Genomic DNA, 19,944 nt, shown 5'->3' with positions numbered 1-19,944 from the left:
AGAGGAGGAGGGGCAGAGGGGCCCTGGGGTCTCAGCTGATTGTGGGAGGGGCAAGGAGGATCCAGGGCAGAAACAGTCTCTCCAGCCCCGGGAGATTTCTGGTTTGCAACCCAAAGCTGCACTATCAGCAGTCAGGGTGCAGTGGGGTAGCCCCTCCAGTCCTACAGACCAGCCAGGCCCCCGTCCTGCAGCTGGGGTGGGATTGTCTGTGAGCAGTGTGCTGAGGGTCTTGGCTACTCCTCTGCTGGTGGTCTGATGCCCGAAGCTATGCGAACCATTTGGCCAGCTGTGCCCACACTGGCTTGACCCCTGGCCTGGACACTCCCCACTGGGCCAGTGTACAGGTGTTCTCTTGAGGGACAGAGCTCACAGCTGGGCCTGAAGAGGGTCTATGCAAACAAGGGAGGAAAGGCCGTAACCAAATGGGTCTGTGCAGATGGCTCAGCACCAGCCATGTGGGGGTGGGGGTGGCCCCGAGAGGCCAGGCAGTTCTTACTCAGTCTCTGTGTGGCTCTGGGCCTGTGTCCTATTGGCCTGGGTCTGGGAGAGCCTTACTGACACCCCAGGTTCTGGGGGTGGAGGAGAACAGCAGGACCCATGCACCCACAAAAGCAGGGGGTGGTTGGTCTCAGCCTAGCTGGGGCCGTCAGATGCTCACAGGGAGGTGAAACCTGGCCTGTGCCGCCTCCTTGCAAGGGAAGGCCCCCGAGGAACACACTCACACGAGCACACGCATACACACAAAGCCCACTGTTCTCCTAGGCCAGTCCCTTGTGGTCACCACCTTTGCCAGCACCTTTAGCCCTGGCCCCTGCATGTGTGGGGCGAGCTGGACCCTGGGGCTGGATGCACTGCCCGAGGACCCGCCCCATGTGCATCTTATTTCCATCCAGGCCGCTGAGCAGCCCTCAGTCTCCACCAGCCACGGCTGGGGCAGGTGTCTCCCCGTGCCCTACATGGTGTGGCCTCAGAACTGCCCTTCCGACCCAGCCCCTCCCCACCGCCGGCCTCTGGGGTGAACCTTGTGCCTGAGGCAGTCACCGCCCTTCTAGCCAGACAGAAGGGCCTCAATGCCCTTGGGGTCAAGGGACCCCCCATGTTCTTCCCCTGGGTGCACCCCAATATTCCTTCCTGGAACGCTAACTCTGGATCCATAAATGTAATTTATTCATGTTGGAAAAATAACACACATATTAGTTTCCAAGTGACCGAATGCACCTGAAAGCTTGCACATACGCACATCTGTTGCATGGTGGACCCTGTCCCTGTGGCGCCCCAGGGCCTGGGGTCCACTACAAAGAGCCAGTAGAAGAGGCCAGGCCCCCAAGCGCTGGATGGCAGCTGGGCTGGGCGTGGCCATCTGACAGCCTGTGAGCTGGGCAGTGGGGTCCAGCCCCCTCCCTATGCCATGCCCTACCTGGGTCTGGGGACATGGGCAGCAGGAGCAAGGGAGAAGGATTGGGGCATCTCTCTGGGTACTGAGGAGGAAGAAACCAGGCTTGGCCCAGTGGAGCTCTGATCTGAGGGGACAGCCTGCTATGTCCATCAGGGAGCTATGCCAGGCAGGGGCACCAAAGGAGACTGTCCTGAGGGCAGGGCAGGACTTCCCAGGACCTTCTGTGGGAAGCCTTGTCTTGGGGCTTCAGCTCCTGGCTGTCACTGCCAAAGATGCGTGAGTCCCTGGCTTGCTCAGCACGCAGAGGCTAGCAGGGGGTAAGGGGCAGGGAGAAAGCCCGCAGTGCCCAGACCACTGCTCCAGGATTCTCTCCCTGCCCGGGGGACCGTCAGCCTGGGTAAGGAGAGGACCAAGGCACCTGGGCAGGTGCCAATCTGTGGGCCTAAGCTGGGCAGATTGGTGGGCGGGGAGGATGGAGTCTCTGTGACCTCACCCCATTGCTCAGATTTGACTCGCAGGTGCGGGGGTAGGGGGCACCTCCTGGGCTTTTGCATACACACGGATCCTGCCCCCAGCTTTCTCCACTTTCTGGACCTTAGTGAGGCCTGACTGCACACACAAGGTTGAGAAGCGTCTCCTCCTGGACTGAGACAGGTGGCCTGAGCAGGGGCTAGCTGCCACCTTTCCTGTTGCAGCCTGGGGCTCCTGGCAAGCTCACCTGGCAGGGGCAATGGTGGATCTTCCATCCTTAGGGTACCCAAAAAGGTGTGTCATGGGACTCACGGGCCCTGGCTGCCCGAGCCCAGCCCTGCAGCAGGGGAAGCCCACCTGGCCTGAGCCCCCCACCACTAGGGAAGGTCCAGCAGGGAGTGCTTAGCATAGAGCTTCTGGGAGACATCGTAGACATGCTCGATGAAGGGCAGGGCCTCACCCAGCATCTCCACGGCCTGCTCAGGAGACCCCACATTCATGGTCTCTAGAAAGACCTTGCGGGTGGGCAGAGTGCAGAAGGCCAGGGTGACGGCCCGGCGCACAATCCAGGGGTGGTAGGCGGCTAGCGAGGCATTGTAGGAGTCGGTGCAGAGCACGGCGGTGCGCGCATCCTCGGGGCTGGTGCGCAGGCTCTCCAGGAATAGCTGCAGCCAGCGCAGGGCACGGTGCAAGCGAAGCACCGTCCGGCAGCCTGAGTCGGGGTGGCGGGAGCGGCGCTCCAGGTCCACCAGCTGGTTGCTCACCTCGTAGGCCACCATGGACTGTAGACTGCTGTAGTGCTCACGCTGCGGGCTGCTCTGCAGGCGCTCCATGATCTGCAGTTTCGTGACCACATCCTTAGAGATGAAAGAGAAGATGGTGCCCAGGCTGTTCAGAAACCTGTGTGAGGAGAAGCAGAAGCCTGAGTTCCTGCCTAGGCCCCAGGCAGCCGGCCTGGGGGTGCACTGCCCTGAGCCTCATGGGACACAGGTCGACGGCCAGCAGGGGCAGGAAGTCTGGGTGAGAACAGCTAGCCAGCTCGCCCCATTGTACCCAAAGCGCGTAGGAGCCTGGTGCTTACAGTGCCAGGAGGGACCCTGGTCAGGAAAGCCCCCAGGCACGCACCTAACCAGACCCTTCCAGCTGGCGATGTAATGGTCCAGCAGCACCTCTTCCCTCTCGTTGAGACACTGCTTGAAACTGACCAGGACGACCTTCAGATTGAAATCTGTCTCTAAATCATCCATTTTTCGATGTGAACTGAAACAGACAGAGTTGGGCTGATGGGATGCTGTCCTGTGGATCAGCTCACTCCGTGGCTCACTTTATCCGAAGCAGGGGACGAATAATTGGAAAGAAATAGCTAGGATCCTACTGCTGACCATTGAAAGCCCCTGATAACATACCACCCCTCACACTGAACTCCCTCCTAGGAGACCACCTCCTCCTGAGAAGCCGCTGGCTCTGCTCCAAGCCAATCCGCACACTCTCAGGCACAGCGACCTGACCTTGCCGAGCTTTGTACCCGGGTCACACACCCACAGACTTTGGCATGTACCTTCCTTGTCATTCAGGCCACTGATGTGGGTCAGTCCCTGATCCCTGTCTCTGAGCGACCCCTCTGGCTTTGTCAGACCACTCTGCTGTGTCCCACTTGCAGCAGGCATCTCTGCTGCTTCTTTCTTTCTTGCTTGTTTTTTGTTTCTGTCACCATAGTCTGTGTCTGCTTTTGCTGGCTGGAGAAATATTTACTGAGCCTCTCCCTCCTAAGAGCCAGGCACTGCTCCAAGCACTCGACGAGTGAGTGGCATCAACAGCCCTGCCCTCCCTGACAGGGTGACATCCTAGTGGGGGTGGGGGTGGAGTGTCAAAAAATAAAAGATAAAATGAGGCAAAACACTTTTTTCATCTTTTGGAACCATGGTCCGGGTGGAAGTTATGTTATATCCTGATACAAAATCCTCTGAAAAAAAAAAAAAAAAGACAGGAAGTTCTGACATAGTAGGTAAGGAAGAATAAACGCTGTGGAAAATAGGAGTGGGGGCAGGCCGAGAGGGTGGGAAAGGTGGCCGGGCAGGCTGTCCCCTCCCTGCTCACCGCTGCATCCCCAAAGCCAGAGCAGAGACTGTGGGGTGGATCTTTGCTGGATGGACATATGGATGGACAGACGGACGACACCAATCTTTTCACTCCTGCTGCTGACGCTGTACAATCCCGCACACAAGGGTGGCTGGGCCAAAGGTGTTGCCACACTCAGAAGACCACCACAAGGCCCTCCCCCAGCCCCAGGGATCCTTCTGGAAGTGGCCCAGGGCAGAGGCCTCGAGGCAGGACCCTGCTCTGGATTCTGCTCGCATTCATAGTCACTCCACAGACACGCAAGCGCCGTGCCTTGAGTGGGGACGGCCAGACGCCGCAGCCCCTGCCTCCCCGGGTTCCCCAGGGGCCCCAGCCTGTCACCCAGGGTTGGCACCGTGGGGCTGCCTCTCACTTCGTGACCAGGAGGAACTCTCGCCCCACGGGGCCGGGGCTTCCTGCGCCCCTTGGGCCGGGAGCCCGGCGGGGGAGGGCGGCCAGCTACGCTGAGCCGGCGGGGACAGGGGACCCGGGTCCTCGAGAAGTCTGCCTCCCCTTGGCGGACGGGCTGCTCGGCGTCCCGCCTCGGCCGCTCACGTCTGGGTGCCGAGCCCGCAGGCCGGGCCCACCGCGGGGCGGCCCCAGGCAGAGCCCCCAGGCTCGCTTACCCGTCCTCGGGTGGGACGGCCGCGCCTGCGCCTCCGGAAGAGTCGCCCGGAGCCCTCGCTCGCTCCGGCCGCGTCTGCGCAGACCGAGGCCTCTGCGCCGCCTGCTCGGACCCGGGCCGGCAGCCTGCGGGGGTGGCCGGGGGGCCGGAAGAGCGGGTGCAGGCCGGAAGGGCCCCGCCCCGCCGCCCTGAGTGGCTGCCGGCCGCCCAATCAGGAGGCCCGAAGCGCCGGGCCGCGTTTCCGGCGAGCGGGCCGGAAGCTGGCGCCCTCAGGGTCGCGCCTGCGCAGTGCGTCGCCGCGCGTCGCGGGGGTCCGCGGCTGTCCTGCGGACGGAGCGCGGCGGCTCGGGGAGCGTGACCGGGACGATGCCCGAGATCAGAGTCACCCCCTTGGGTGAGTCGGCCCCCCCGGGGCGCCCGTGGGAGGAGCGGGCGGGCCCGGCCGAGCGTTCGCTGCGGTGGCTGTGCGCGGGGCCTTCGCCCGCTCCCGGCGCTGCTCGAGCCGGGCCACCCGCAGTCAGCCCTCAGCTCGGCCTGGACCCGCCTGATGTCTGCGGCGTGGGAGACAGCGTTGCTTTCTGCAAAGCAACATAAACGCACACTTCTGAAGGCCTCAGTGGCACAGAACAGCGCAGGGGAGGAAAGAATCACTCGAAATCCAGGGCCCCGGGAACGACTGGGGTTGTCGTTTTGGTGGCCAACCCTCTGGGCGTCTCTGGGCTTTCCTCGTACACACGTGTCTCCGGCCGCCCCGGAACCTGCTTCCTTCACTGCCCGTCCCCTGGTGTGAGCGCCTCCTGGAATGAGCCCGCCCAGCCCCTGGTGTGGACACTGAGCTGTTGACAGCCTCAGGGAACACCCCTGGCCTGCCAGGTCAGAGTCCACACCCTGCACCACCAATCCAAGCTGTTCGCACGGGGTCACCTCTGCTGTCCCCTGCCCAGGGCTGCTCTCCAGGGGCCTCTTTGGGCTCTTCCTTCAGGCCTACCCCACTCTCGTGTGACCCCTTTCCCGCCTGTTCTGCCCACTCTCTCCAAGCCCAGGCCTTTGCACGGCTCTGCTCCCGTCCTAGCAGTCCCTCACTGCCCTGCTCGGAGGCTGTCTTCTAGAGAAGGGCTTTCCTGTCATGGTTCTGAAAGTTTATGAACACCCTTTTCCTTCCCTGCCTTCCTTTTCTCCATCACGGTCCTCTCCATCTGATACACCCAGGATGTCATATTTACTTAGTTGTCATCTGTCTCCATGCCCTAGCATGGGAGCTCCACGTGGACAAGGATGTCTCCTTTGTTTTCTCCTAAGTCTGTTGCCCTCCAGCATGCTCAAAGCTGTCCCCACATCACTGCCCAGTTCAGGCCACTGTCTGCTCCCTGGAATTATTGTGGGTCCTGCTGGGAGGCAGGACTGCCAGCACCTAAGAGCTGGGCTTTGGAATCTGAAAAAATGAACTTGACCCCATGCTTAGTGACCTTAGGTCCTCTCCTGTGAAACGGGCGGCCTCTGAGTCTGGCACAGCCTTGGGGCTGGAGGCGCAGCAGGGATGCAGCTGAGAGCCCGCCCTCAGGGAGCCCATGTTCTGGTGGGAGCAGGAACAGGCCTGTCAGAGAACCGGAGATCCCTGCCAGTGGCTGGGCTGCCTGAGGTGGGCAGGCTCTGGGCCATGGCCCTGCCACCCTTGTGTGTGTGGTGGCAGAGAGAGGCACGTATTCGTGCCTTCCAGATTCAAGGTGGAAACCAGGCCATTTGTTGTCTTCAGACCTCCGCTGAGACACAGGCTGTACAGAGGCTGTGTCCCTTTCCTTGTGGGCCCCACATCCCAGAGGAGGTAACACATGGTCACATGGGGGGGCATGGCCAAGGTCTCTGGCAGGAGCAGCTGGGTGGGACTGCTTGGTGGTCAGAACTGGAGAAAAACTCAGGTTAGGGTCTGAGTTGGGGGATGCCTCAAGCTGCCCGGCAGTGTGAGGCCTGTGTCGCCCATGTGTGGGCTGGGGCATCTATGTTGTGGCCTCAGCCGGGCATTCTATTTCCCTGTGGTTGGGCTGAGGCCACATGGGTGTTCCTTTGTGGTGGCACCACCAGGAGGTGCCTAATACCAGAACTTGGGCACCCAGACCTCTGTGTGCTTAGGGACAGGTCCTGGGGAGGAGGCCTCATTTGTTTGTGGTGAGGCCCCGCAGAGCAATAGCTTGCTTCTGCTGGGTGTTGGGGACCACAGTGCAGTGCCCATTTCTCAGCCAGCAGATCACTGAGACCTTGAGAGTCCAGGGGAAGGAGGGATGGAGGGCGTGTAGGCCCTGGGCCTCCACCCTGGGCTTGGCGACCTGTGCCTCATCCCCTCCCTGTGCATTTCCCTCCCCCATGAGTGGAGGTGGTCATGCTTCCCCCCCTGCACATCTGTCCACACAGTGGCCCTAGGGTCCAGTTTTCTCACCCTACCAAGGGCTCTGAAGAACTTGTGAGGCAGCAGGGTGGGGGTGGGGGAGAAGGGGACTTGGCAGTGCCTCTCACCTGCCCTCTCCTTCGAGTAGGGGCCGGTCAGGATGTGGGCCGCAGCTGCATCCTGGTTTCCATCGCAGGCAAGAATGTCATGCTGGACTGTGGGATGCACATGGGCTTCAACGACGACGTGAGTCCTGGGGTGGATGGCCCAGAGGGTAGGCACTGCCACCCAGGTTGATCCTCAGAGCCATTGCAGCAGGCCCCCAGGCCTTGCACAGAGACAGAGGGCCCAGTGGGAGGTGGTAGGCATGCCTGGACAGCTGCACCCTGTGTGAGCTGGGGGTGGGTGGGCCTCGGGCCATCGTCCTCCTGGCTGGTCCCACCATCAGTCACCTGACAGGGCTGGACAAGAGTTGGGGCCTGGCCCCTGAAAGGTTCTATAGGCTGTGAGGCCCTGGGCTCAGCTTTCGGCTCAGGTACCTGTTGGAGTCAGCCTAATCTCACGCAGCTGCTTGGCCCCTTCTGGGAGGCTGTGAGCAGTCAGTGGTCCTGGTGCCTCCTGCTGGGGTGGGGGTGCCAAGCCTGGCCTTGAGTCTGTGCTCTGACACCTCCTGGGGGCTGCTCCCTGGGGTGCCAGCTGCTCCCACTGTTGCCTGGAGACCCAGGGGCAGCTTACTGCACTCTGATCTGATCCTCTCTCCTGGCTTTTCCACAGAGGCGCTTCCCCGACTTTTCCTACATCACCCAGAATGGCCGGTTGACTGATTTCCTGGACTGCGTGATCATCAGGTGGGTGCCAGGGGCAGGGGGGCCCTTGACGGTCCTTCCTCATTCCCTGCCCATGGAGGCTGTGGGGTGTCACCCACTGGGCCACGTGGTCTGCCCCAGGCTGCCTGTGTGGCCCACCTCTCAGGGTGGCAGGCAGCACCTTGGAGCCAGGGCACCTGATGCCAAGCGTACCTGTTGGCTGTGTCCCCAAGCACCATGAACGAGAGCCTGGCTGGCGCCCCTGGAAGATGAGGCCATGCCAGGGAAGCCAGGCCCATAGGGGAAGGCCACTCCACCAGTGCAAAGATGGTGTGTTTCACGCACCGAGCCCAGTGCCACTTCTCAGGCACCCTCCGTCCCGGCCTCTCAACAACATTCGTCAATGGTGACTGTGCCCTCTTGCTGGTCCTTGGTCTTAACTAGGCTTCCAGGTCCCAAAATCAGCACTTCTTCACCTTGATGGTCACACACACCCTGGTCTTTGCTTGTCCCTCCTCCCCCCACCTCCAGCCCTGGCCCTCCCAGCATTGTCCTCGCTGGGGCCTTCACTGTCTCAGGAGCTTTTGGCTCTGCTGTCTGCCGGTGGTGCCAGATGTCAGAGTTGCTGTCCCTGGCCCAGACCTCTAGATTCCTGGTCGAACCACCTGCCTGTCACCTCCCCAGCCTGACAGGGCTGAGCAGAGCTCCTGCCTCCGCTCCGGAAGAGAATGCCACCTGCCACCTGCGTCTTTTCTTCCCTCTTGTCTCACTCTCACATTTCATGCAAACAATCTGCAGACACTTTCAGGGTCCAGTCCCTCTCGTGAACCCTGACGTTACACCTGGTCTGGGAGCTTGTCTGGATGACTCCTGCTGATGCCCCATCCCTCCCTCTAACACCCAGGGGGTCTGCTAGGCCTGAAGGAGCCCCATCTTGGGAAGCAGCATCCTCAGTTGCTCTGGCTCCTTTTCAGAGGCAGGTTTGCAGCCTGCCTGCTGCCGGCAGCCCTGCCACGCCCTTTGCCCTCCGTGCCCTTGGGCCTCTCCCTGGCGCCATCCTGCCTCCTTCCCACCTCGGGTCATGTGCCGCCCTCGCAGGAGGTCGTGCTGACCACCTGCCAGAGACGGGGCTCTCCTCCCCACACTCGAGTACCCTGCGCTGCTGTATAGTCATCCCCGGTGTGTCACCACCCAAGACACGTTTTAACTGTTGCTTATTGCTCAGCTGGATGTTCAAACTAAGTTCCAGGAAGGTAGTGATTTTTGTGTTTTGCTCATTCCTGACTCTAGTACTCTGGACAGTATCTGACGCATAGTAGGCACTTAAGGAATGAGCTGCAGGCTCAGAGCTGGTGTGGAGTGGCCGGCAGAGGGGCAGTCCCAGGCTGACCTGTGCCACGTCCCCCCAGCCACTTCCACCTGGACCACTGCGGGGCGCTCCCCTACTTCAGTGAGATGGTGGGCTATGACGGGCCCATCTACATGACTCACCCCACCCAGGCCATCTGCCCCATCCTGCTGGAAGACTACCGCAAGATTGCCGTGGACAAGAAGGGCGAGGCCAACTTCTTCACCTCACAGATGATCAAGGACTGCATGAAGAAGGTGGTGGCCGTGCACCTGCACCAGACGGTCCAGGTCAGGGTCCCTGGGTGCCACAGCCAGTGGTCACCCGCACGTTCCTCCCCTTGGCCTGCTGTGCAGTTTCTGGAAGGTCCTGGGGCCTTGGGCTCAGTCAACTTGCCTCTCTCCTGTCCTGCACGTGGGGCCACCCAGAGGCAGCAGTGGGCGAGTACATGGGGTCCCAGCCCAGACTTGGCATTGAGCTTGAGGGAGTGTACATGGTGTGTGTCCACACACATATGTGCATGGGCATGCATGCACGCCTGTACACATGTTCACGGGTCCTCTGTGCCTGAGCAGCATTGAAGAGGCTGTGGGACGGGCACACTTGTGCTGTCCCAGCATGCCAAGGGCTTGGGGCACACTCGGTGCTATAAGGTGCACTGGAACTCCTGGCGTGTTGCTAGGTGGGGAGGCAGGATGGGCAAGCCCTGAGGGCTGCCCAGTAGTAGGCTGTGATAACTAGTAGGTAGTGTGCAGGTCAGGGAGGAATCAAAGGATTTTAAGCAGACAGGTGACCAATCAGATTTGGCAAAATGTCTCAGAAAGATTGTGAATTTGTCTGTTTCTCATTAGAGTCTCTGGGTTTTGCTTAATGTATTTTGAAACTATGTTATTAAGTGCCTATGTGTTTTGGACTATTTTATCCTTCCGATTGAGCCTTTTGTCAGTGTGAAGTGTACTTGTTTATCTTCAACAGTGCTTTTTGCCTTAAGTTCTACTTTTCTGGTAATGTGGTCAGATCACCACCCGCTTTTATTGAGTGTTCTCATGGTATATTCTGTTCTTTTTACTTCCAGCCTTTCTGTGTCAACATCTTAAACTGGCTGTTTGGAGTAGCATGTAGTCTCCGTGTGCATGTTTTGCTGCTTTCCACCTCCCATGAGACAGTTCTGGGTTTGGCTGCACCTATCCCTGCTTATATTCCATTTGTCCTGCCTGCTGTGTTTTTTTCTTTCCTTTACTGTCTTTTTTGGATTTTCTTTTTTTTTTTTTTTTCTTTTTTAAAATGTGACCAGTAAGGGGATCTTACCCCTTGACTTGGTGTTGTCAGCACTATGCTCACCCAGTGAGCTAACCGGCCATCCCTGCATAGGGATCCGAACCTGTGGCCTTGGTGTCACCAGCACCGCACTCTCCCAAGTGAGCCACGGGAAGCCCTTGTTTTCTAAAATTCTATTTCTGTTTATTTACTTAGTGCTTACGTACTCTTTTACAATTCTTTTGGCGGTATAGGTTACAAAATGCGTCCATGACAACAAAAATCTAAATTACTTTGATCTTTTGCCTTTTCTGGACAATGAAAGTGTCTGAGAACATTTTAAGTCTATTTACCCCTTGCCTGGCTTATAGCCCATTGTTTCCATGTATCTTAATTCCCTCACTATATTTTAAACTCAGCAAGATATCATTTCTTTTTTTTGTTTTGTTTTGTTTTGTGGCTGGCCACAGGGATCAAACCCTAGACCCTGGTGTTATTGGCACCATGCTCTAAACTGCTGAGCTAACTGGGCAGCCCATGATGTCATTTCTTTCTCTCTCTTTTTTTTTTTTTAAAGATGACCGGTAAGGGGATCTTAACCCTTGACCTGGTGTTGTCAACACCACGCTCTCCCAAGTGAGGTAAATGGCCATCGCTATGTAGGGATCCGAACCTGCAGCCGTGGTATTATCAGCACCACAGTCTCCCAAGTGAGCCAAGGGCCGGCCCTACCATGATGTCATTTCTGATGCTTAGTAAAGTCGGTATTTGTTCATTTTTATCTGTATCTTTACCCCTTTTGTTGTGCTTTTCTACTTCCTGCAATTCTCACCTTTTACTTGGAAGAATTTACCTGCTGCCTAATGAACAGCAGTGTGGATCTGCTGGTGATGAGTTTTCTCAGTTTTTCTCTGCAAATGGATTTAATTTACCTTGTTTCTTGAAGGGTTTTTTTTTCATTAGGTATAGAGCTCCAGGTTGACAGTATGTTGTCTCCATACTTTGAATCTATCATTCTGTCTGCTAGTTTGAAGAGACTCTTTTTGCTTGGGTTGCTTGTAGAGCTGTATCCTTTTCCTTGGTTTTTGGTGTTTGTGCCATGATGGACCTACATGCCGTTTTCCTATCCAGCCTGTTGAGAGTTTGAGGCTTCCTGGATCTGTGGTTTGATGTCTTTCACCAGGTTTCTTGCAGTATGGGCTCTGCCCCATCTTGCTCTCCTCTCTTCCTGGGGCTCTAAATACCTGAAGGTTAGGCCTTCTCAAACCAGACCCTCCACAGTCCTTTCTGTGCTTCATTCTGGATATTCCCTCCTATGTATTTTAGTTCATTAATTCTTTTTTGGTTACACATAATCTGTTGTTAAATTCACCCATTGAATTGTTAATTTAGGTTATTATAGTTCTCGGTGTGAGAATTTTCACTTTTTTTGTTTTATCTTTTTCTGGTGTCTGGCCAGTACAGAAATCTGAACCCATGACCTTGGTGTTATGAGGTTGCACTCTAACCAGCTGAGCCAACTGGCCAGCCCACCCTCCAGTTTTTTAATAGTTTCTAGTTTCTTGCCAACATTCTTCATCCTGTCTTTTCTCTCTTTGAATATACCCTCACAGACCTTTTGAAGTCCATGTCTGACAACTCCATTTCCAGGAGCCGTTGACTCAACAGTCTGCTCTTTCTCTTGTTTTTGGTCCTTGTTGCCACATCTTGTGCTTCTTTCTGATTGAGCACTGGATGGTGGACGACTCTGCCATGACCCCCTGCCCGGCACAGCCCCCAGGCCTGAGTTCAGCCCTCTCCTCTGCAGGTGGATGATGAACTGGAGATCAAGGCCTACTACGCAGGCCACGTGCTGGGGGCAGCCATGTTCCAGATTAAAGTGGGCTCAGAGTCTGTGGTCTATACGGTCAGTGGAAGCGTGTGGGGATCGGCAAGGGCTGCCAGGGCTGGCAAGGTACCCTCCTCACCGCTGCCTTCTTTGCCAGGGTGATTATAACATGACCCCGGACCGGCACTTGGGGTAAGTAGAGTAATGGGTTTATTACATGCGCACCTGAGTGGTCAGCACGTCAGTGTCCCCATGGGTCCACCTGTACAGTGTGGACAGTCCCTGCCTTCAGAGGGGCGAGGTTCAGGCTGGGGCCTCTGTTCCTCCTGTCTCCTCCCAAGTGTGCTGCCCATGACAGTCGAGTGTCTGGCCTGTGCAGAGGAGCCAGGCTGCCAGCCAGAGTGGTCCAGGAAGGGCTGAGGATGGGATTCCCAGCCATGCAGACATGGGGACAGTCTGCCATGGGCCACACCCACCTCTGTTCCAGAGCTGCCTGGATCGATAAGTGCCGCCCCAACCTACTCATCACAGAGTCCACATACGCCACGACCATCCGTGACTCCAAGCGCTGCCGGGAGCGGGACTTCCTGAAGAAAGTCCATGAGACTGTGGAGCGTGGCGGGAAGGTAGTCTGTCACAGGCAGGGGCTCTGAGATGTGTGCCACCTGACCACGCTTTGCAGGTTATTCTGGCAGGTTCAGCTGCCCTGGCATGTGGTCGGGGTCTTGGGGTAGAGGGTGTTTTCTCTGTTTTCTGGGCATGGAGGGAGAAGAGTTTGCTTGGCGTTAGGAAGAAAAACTCCTGTAAGACCCTTCACTGGGGCGATTGTCTGTTCCTCGCGTCTCAGATCCCAACGAAGAGCCAGCCAGAGCATCTGCTGTAGACCCTTCTTTCTGTAGATCACGGCTGGGACAAAACGGGGAGGAATGGGAGAGAGCTGGGGCCCACACGGGGCCTGAAGCTCTTGGGAGTGCTTGGCATGTGTCTCAGCTTCTCCCTGAAGGTGGCCACAGCTGGGGGACAGCACGGCCAGGGGCCCACCTGAGCCCACTCACCTGCCCTGCAGGTGCTGATCCCCGTGTTTGCGCTGGGTCGTGCACAGGAGCTCTGCATCCTGCTGGAGACCTTCTGGTAGGTGCAGCCAGGACGCTCTCCCAGGAACGCTGCCCCGAGTGGGTGGAGGAGGATGGGGCAGACTTTGCACAGAGAGCAGGCCACTCATACCCAGCCTAGGCCTGGCCTGCAGGGACCTTGGGCTGGCTCCAGGCAAGGCAGGGCTACACAAGCTGAGGCAGCACTGAAAGCCCTTGGGTGCAGCAGGGCACTCCATGGTCAGGGTGCCGAGGGCATCTTAGCCTGCTCAGAGAGGAGAGGGCATGTGCCGTGGGGCCCCCTGCCTGAAGCTGGAGGCCTGGAACATCATGTCCACACCGTCGTCTGCTGGTTGTGGTTGGGGTCCCTGGTCCCCCACTGAATCCTCCTCTCACATGCTCTGTGGTTTATAGGACGATGCAGGCTGAGGGCACCAGCCCCCCCGCCGTGGTCTTGGGTGGGAGTCAGTGGGGAGTTTGGTTCCTCCACTCGACTCTCAGCCTAGGCCATGGCTATGTAGCCATACAGATGAGGGCATGGGGAGTGACATGTGGCCCAGGCCTGTCCTGCAGCGTTCTCTATTGTGGCCGCTGTGCTGACTGGGCTGGCGGGTCCACAGGGAGCGCATGAACCTGAAGGTCCCCATCTACTTCTCCACGGGCCTGACGGAGAAGGCCAACCACTACTACAAGCTCTTCATCACCTGGACCAACCAAAAGATCCGGAAGACCTTCGTGCAGAGGAACATGTTTGAGTTCAAGCACATTAAGGCCTTCGACCGGGCGTTTGCAGACAACCCCGGCCCCATGGTGAGGCCCTGGCTGGGCACGGGTGGCTGCGCAGGCCACGTGCACTCAGTGGTGGTCGGAGGCTGGAGCTGGGCGGGGCAGGGCGTGTGCTGCCCCCTTCACCACTCCCCATGTATGTCCCACAGGTCGTGTTTGCCACGCCAGGGATGCTGCACGCTGGCCAGTCCCTGCAGATCTTCCGGAAGTGGGCAGGAAATGAGAAGAACATGGTGAGGGGTCTGGGCCAAAGGCTGGCTCCGAAAAAGGTTGGGCAGAGTTGGGGGAGCAGGGGCTTACCCACAACCTCAGGAGAGCTGGAGGCCAGAGGGGTTCCTTCCACCCACCCTGCCCCTCAGCTGCCCATTGGCCTGGCCCCACGCTAGCTTGGGGGCAGTGCTGCTGCCAGGGGAATCCCAGGGTCTGACCCATGCAGCCCAGACTCCTGTGTGATTCAGCTTCGTTATATCAAGCAGGAAGGCCTCCAGCCTTCTCAGCAGCTGCCATAGTGGTGGGCTCCCAGCCCAGCCTTGGACAGCCTTGTGCTGAAACCTGGGCCCTCCAGGGTCTGCAGCAAGACTTGCAAGCGAGGGAAGGCTGCCAGCAGGGTGGATGTGGCCCCCTCCAAGTGTTCAGGAGGGGTGGGGGTCTCAGGAGGAAGCCCCTGATGTGCCAGGGCTGGGGGTTTGTATGGCAGCAGGGCAGCTGCAAGATCCATCCCCATCCCTGCAGGTCATCATGCCTGGCTACTGCGTGCAGGGCACTGTGGGCCACAAGATCCTCAGTGGGCAGCGCAAGCTGGAGATGGAGGGGCGGCAGGTGGTGAGTTCCAACGCCCACCCACCAGGCAGGGCAGGACAGCCAGGCCCCTCCTGGTGGTGACTGTGTCTGTGCCCTGTGACACTGCAGCTGGAAGTCAAGATGCAGGTGGAGTACATGTCGTTCAGTGCCCATGCTGATGCCAAGGGCATCATGCAGCTGGTGGGCCAGGCGGAGCCAGAGAGCGTGCTGCTGGTGCACGGCGAGGCCAAGAAGATGGAGTTCCTGAAGCAGAAGATCGAGCAGGAATTCCGTAGGCAGCTGGGTGGGGCGGGCTCAGGGGATGCTGCAGAGTGGATGCTGGGCAGGGTCCACCCTCGGGGTCAGCACAGGCAGGGCTGGCCTGTAGTGAGGCTGTCTCTGCCCTTGAATCTAGGGGTCAACTGCTACATGCCGGCCAACGGCGAGACAGTGACACTGCCCACGAGTCCTAGCATCCCCGTGGGCATCTCACTGGGGCTGCTGAAGCAGGAGATGGCACAGGGTATGTGGGGTGGGGGAGGTGCACCAGGTGGGGTGAGGGGTGGCTGGTACGTGGACAGCCCACATTGATGGCTCCTAACCCCTTCCCAGCAGGGCTGCTCCCTGAGGCCAAAAAGCCCCGGCTCCTGCACGGCACCCTCATCATGAAGGACAGTGTGAGAACGCAGGTGGTCCCGTGGTGGGGGGCGGGGGTCCTCCTGCACTCCCTGACTTGCCCATCTTCCCTGTCCTGCAGAACTTGCGGCTGGTGTCCTCAGAGCAAGCCCTCAAGGAGCTGGGCCTGGCTGAGCACCAGCTGCGCTTCACCTGTCGCGTGCACCTGCACGACACGCGCAAGGAGCAGGAGACTGCCATGCGTGTTCACAGCCACCTCAAGAGGTGGGCTCCTGCCCTGCCCCCCCAGCCCTGGTGCGCAGGCGTGGCAGGCGTGCAGCAGGGTTCTCACTGTGCCTCCTACAGCATCCTGAAGGACCACTGTGTGCAGCATCTCCCTGACGGCTCTGTGACCGTCGAGTCCATCCTCATCCAGGCCGCTGCCCACTCCGAGGACCCAGGCACCAAGGTGCTGCTGGTCTCCTGGACTTACCAGGTGAGAGGGACCAGTGGGAATCCCTGGTGTCTTGTGTCCCCTGCCTGAGGTGGGGAGGGGACAACCACGCCCCTGTTGCCTTCCCCTGCAGGACGAAGAGCTGGGGAGCTACCTCACATCGCTCCTCAAGAAAGGCCTTCCCCAGACCCCCAGCTGAGGCCGGCCCACTGCCCGGGCCTGTGCCTCTGCCCTTCTCCCACTGGAGGGACCCAGGCTTTGCTCCAGTACTGTGGGCACCCTGGGCGAACAGATCCCATGGCTGGGCACAGACACTGTCCCCAGGGATGAGACCACAGCATCACACACCTGCCCGAGCTGCTTTTCTGGCTAAAAAAACACATGGGCTTCTCTGGCTGAAGAAATAAATGGGCCTCTGGGGCCTCCTTGTCTTTTATTCCTATTCCTGGACACGGAGGAGAGGAATGGCGTGGGGTTCCTGGGCCACAGATTCAGTAAAAGCAGAATCAAAGGTGGTTGATGTTCCTGTCCTGATACCCACGCCTTGTCTCCATCCCACCCACCCATCCATGGGCAGAGGGGGATGTCCAGAGTGGGGGAGGGGGAGGCAAGAGGCCAGGCAGGACCCCTGTGGCCCTGGGTGGCTGTAGACATGCTGGCTTGGCCAGCACAGGGCCAGTCCCTGCCGGCTGCAGTGACATGCAGGACAGGGAAGAGCAGCTGGGCCTGATGAGTAGCAGCTGGCTGGACCTTGGTGGAGTGTCCAGAGGCACCTGTGGCTTCCATGCTGTGGACCGGGCAGGGTGCACAAGGCCAGGCGCTTTGGGGACAGCAGGAGGTAGGACCTATGGACAGACCTGGGTCAGCCCAGAGCCTCCAAGTGGACTGTAAAGTCTGTCTGCCCCATGCTCGTATTCTCAGGGTCTGGGTCAGGGCTGGGGCTGAGGGGCTATGGCCCTGGGGCAGGGGGCACCTCCACTCCACGCTTTGGTCTTTTTCCTTACTTTAGTTACTGGTCCCTGGCTTGAAGTCCTTGGGCCTCCCTGCCCCCTGTGCCGTGGCTTTCACTCTGGGCACAGGCTGGATTCCCATCTGTTGGGACAACGGGAGGTGGGGGAGGGGGCTGGGATTGCTGCAAGGAGCCCCTCCCCCAGTGAGCAGAGACCCCTTTCCAGCCCACCTCCTCTTACCAAGGTCCCTGAGGCCTCCATACAGCACTGACTTCAAGAACAGACCACGGGCTGGGGCCACACGAGCCTGGTGCTTGCCTAGGGGATCTTGGCTCTCCAGAATCACCTTCACCTGGGCTGGTGTCAAAGCCCCCAGTCCCACAGCCACCAGCACAGCTGTCATCCTCCGTACCTGTGACCCAGAGTGGACACTGCCACAGGAGCCTGCCCACCCCCACCCCCTGGGAGAGCCCTAGGACAGAGCCCACCTGTCTATATAGGAAGGATTGGCTCTCAAACTCCACGCTCCAGAACTGCAGCTTCCTGGGGATACAGGTGCCTGTGACATAGGGCAGCCCCAACCCCCCACCCCTTGTGACCTCAGACCAGGGAGGGGGGCAGGGGCCAGCGGAGACTGAGTGCTGGCCTCTGGCCCCAGACAGGCCTAGTTCTCCCCTGTGTATCCACCCAGAGGCCTTCACTGGTCCCCTGTCCCTAAAATAAAACCAGTGCTCGAGAATTAAAACAGCAGAACCCCCGGGGCCTTGGCTGCTGAAAGGGTGCCCTAGTCTTGCCTGGATGAGGTCTGACCACTGCCCAGCTTGCCCTGTGTCCTCAGGTGGAGATGCCACCAAGGCTAAGGTCCTGGGACATTGAGGGAGGGAAGCTTCTACCAGACACCCATGCCCTGATCCTGATGCTCTGCTGCCACAGTGCAAAGCTGGTTACACACAAGTTTCTCCTCTTGGGGCTGGCACCAACTAGGTGGTCGTAGGGTCAGCTGCTGCCCCCCGGTGGGAGACCCCTGGACAGTGCCAAGGATAGCGGAAGCTGCTCTTTGCCAGGCTGGGTTAGAACTGCTGGCCCCAGCAAAGTCTTTTCAGTGGCTGCCAAAACCCATCCACTGGGCAGAGTGCTCTGGGCAGAGCTTCTTAAAGAAATGGAACACTCTCCGTCCTCTGCTCCCCAGCCTGGCAGGAACTCCAGCTCAGGGGGAGGCACAGCTGCAGGTTCCTGGGTGTCAGCCCCACCACCCAACTGCCTGCATCCTGAAGCATCCCAGCCAGGCCCAATGGACACCCACTGCCCCCAGTGCAGCCTCAACCAGCCCTTGCTGGGGAGGTGCTGGAGCTACATTCAGTCTCCTATGGCCTCCAGACCAGCGCTAGTACAAGGCCCCCCTCCTGCACCTGCTCTCCTGGGGGAGGACAAAGGGGCTGACTGGGCCCGGAGACACTGAGATGTGGCGCAGTGTGCGCACAGAGCTGGTGGCCGGGCTGCCCGCAGACTGGAAGGCGCTGAAGTCATGCGTCCCGAGGAGGTGCTGGGCGGCCTCCCGCATGGCCGCCACATCCAGGTAGCTGCGGGGAGCCAGGTGAACAGTCAGGAGGCAGAGGGAAGTCATGCTGTGGGCCTACCAGCCCCTCCCGCCCACTATCACCCACACTCACTCTGGCCGCAGGGCCCAACACAGGTTTCGTTCAAACACAGGCAGCCGGTCGGGCCGGGGGCAGCCAGTCGCCAGGCGGTACAGGTAGGTCCTGGATGTGGCTGCGTAGCGCGCATGGAAGTCGCTGTGCACGCGGAAGGCCTGCAGTATCCTGTGGCAGCAGGTCGGGTTCACCAGAGGAACGACTCCGCCCACCTGCCCAGGTGACGCCCTGGAATCTCCCCCCTCACCGCTCCAGGGCCTTGAGAGGTGGTGGGCTGACCTGATGGCTGGGTGCTTCAGGTGGCTGTTGAGGGCCTCGGCCAGGATCTCGGGGGGGAAGGGCGGCTGGCCCGGGCGGCGCTGGACGTCCAGGTGCGCGGCGTTGCTCAGGGCGTGGACCCCGGCGTCGGTGCGGCTGGAGATGGTGAACTTGACAGGCGCCACCGAGTTCAGCCGCGCCGCGGCCTCCTGCAGGACAGAGGCGCCGGGGCGGGTCCCCTCTGCCCCTCCGGGCCTGGCAGAGCTGCCCTCCAACCCGCGCGCGGGGCCGGCGAGCTCACCTCCAGGTAGTTCTGGACGCCGACTGCGCGCTGGCCCCTGACGGCCGCGACCCCGCTGCGGGCGGAGGCGGCGGGTCATGGCGGCGGCCGCGGAGGCTCCCCGCCCCACGCCCCCCCTTAGGCCCAACCACCCCCTTTCCTGCCCCCGAACGCCCGAGTCCCGCGTCCGTGGACGCGCGTCCGCCCCGACGCCGGAGGGATCCTACCCCGAGCCCCGCCGCGCCCCGCCCCTCTCCCGGCCTGGCTCCCGTCCGCCCCGCTTCAGCCCGGCCGCGCTGGCGCCCGCTGCTCGAGCCCGGGGGCGGGAGAGGGGCGGACGCCGGAAGCCGTACTTAAAGGGCGAGCCCGAGTACTGGAAGAACACGAGGTAGCGCGCCCGCACCGCGCCCGCCGCCGGGGCCAAGCCCATAACGGAGCCGGGCCGAGCGGGGAGCACGCACGTGGGGCCCCTGCGCGCACGCAGCCCGGTCACGCCCCCGGCTGCTCCTGCGCCTGCGCCTTTGAGTTCGCTCCGCCCCCGCATTCTGACACAGCCCCCCACGGCCTCTGGGGGCGGGGGAGCGGAGGCGGGCCCGGGCTTAGGGAGCGGGTACAAAGGGCGAGCTTGCTGCCGAGCGCCGGGGCCCGACTCCGACGGCGGCGCCCCGGGAGGCCCGCTGACCGTTGCGCCGCGCCCCGCACGCTCCCGCACGCGTGCACGTGCCCGTTCTCCGGCCCGGTCTGTCGCGCATTCGCCGTCTCCCCGCGCCGCCCGCCCATCCGGCCGAGTCCTCCCAGATGTGGTGTTTGCAAACGCCCCGGGTTGCGCAACGGCCGGGATGACTGGAG

At 60.1% G+C, this 19,944-nt stretch overlaps 3 protein-coding genes across 6 annotated transcripts; 1 reads left to right on the top strand and 2 right to left on the bottom strand.

The window, feature by feature from the left end:
- Nucleotides 1-1,144: 1,144 nt before the first annotated feature.
- CPTP (ceramide-1-phosphate transfer protein) lies at nucleotides 1,145-4,779 on the bottom strand. 2 transcript variants are annotated; one of them, XM_063105413.1, is made up of 3 exons: nucleotides 4,612-4,779; nucleotides 2,993-3,127; nucleotides 1,145-2,767 (listed from the first exon to the last, which is right to left on the bottom strand). In XM_063105413.1, the coding sequence occupies exons 2-3, from the start codon at nucleotides 3,112-3,114 to the stop codon at nucleotides 2,245-2,247; spliced, it is 645 nt and encodes a 214-aa protein (XP_062961483.1). In that variant the 5' UTR covers nucleotides 3,115-3,127; nucleotides 4,612-4,779; the 3' UTR covers nucleotides 1,145-2,244. The 2 variants fall into 2 exon arrangements, with proteins under 2 accessions (XP_062961483.1, XP_062961484.1); XM_063105414.1 differs by lacking the exon at nucleotides 4,612-4,779 and adding an exon at nucleotides 3,426-3,470.
- Nucleotides 4,780-4,888: 109 nt separating this feature from the next.
- On the top strand, nucleotides 4,889-16,470 carry INTS11 (integrator complex subunit 11). Of its 3 annotated transcripts, none has more exons than XM_063104119.1 (17): nucleotides 4,889-5,004; nucleotides 7,139-7,236; nucleotides 7,765-7,838; nucleotides 9,206-9,434; nucleotides 12,209-12,307; nucleotides 12,387-12,421; nucleotides 12,717-12,855; nucleotides 13,296-13,360; nucleotides 13,941-14,130; nucleotides 14,256-14,339; nucleotides 14,839-14,928; nucleotides 15,016-15,178; nucleotides 15,302-15,409; nucleotides 15,502-15,563; nucleotides 15,644-15,786; nucleotides 15,868-15,997; nucleotides 16,089-16,470. In XM_063104119.1, the coding sequence occupies exons 1-17, from the start codon at nucleotides 4,977-4,979 to the stop codon at nucleotides 16,152-16,154; spliced, it is 1,803 nt and encodes a 600-aa protein (XP_062960189.1). In that variant the 5' UTR covers nucleotides 4,889-4,976; the 3' UTR covers nucleotides 16,155-16,470. The 3 variants fall into 3 exon arrangements, with proteins under 3 accessions (XP_062960189.1, XP_062960188.1, XP_062960190.1); XM_063104118.1 differs by having other exon boundaries at nucleotides 15,499-15,563; XM_063104120.1 differs by lacking the exon at nucleotides 4,889-5,004 and adding an exon at nucleotides 5,039-5,483 and having other exon boundaries at nucleotides 15,499-15,563.
- PUSL1 (pseudouridine synthase like 1) lies at nucleotides 16,352-19,581 on the bottom strand. The gene is made up of 9 exons (XM_063104122.1): nucleotides 19,449-19,581; nucleotides 19,117-19,171; nucleotides 18,837-19,024; nucleotides 18,576-18,725; nucleotides 18,315-18,485; nucleotides 17,394-17,448; nucleotides 17,146-17,317; nucleotides 16,960-17,047; nucleotides 16,352-16,800 (listed from the first exon to the last, which is right to left on the bottom strand). Exons 1-8 carry the CDS (start codon nucleotides 19,523-19,525, stop codon nucleotides 16,965-16,967), a joined length of 951 nt encoding a protein of 316 aa, XP_062960192.1. The 5' UTR covers nucleotides 19,526-19,581; the 3' UTR covers nucleotides 16,352-16,800; nucleotides 16,960-16,964.
- Nucleotides 19,582-19,944: the final 363 nt, after the last annotated feature.

The sequence above is a fragment of the Cynocephalus volans genome, chromosome 8 (assembly GCF_027409185.1).
Source record: "Cynocephalus volans isolate mCynVol1 chromosome 8, mCynVol1.pri, whole genome shotgun sequence".
In the NCBI taxonomy this organism is placed as follows: Eukaryota; Metazoa; Chordata; class Mammalia; order Dermoptera; family Cynocephalidae; genus Cynocephalus; species Cynocephalus volans.
This window is presented reverse-complemented; position numbering and strand designations above follow the sequence as displayed.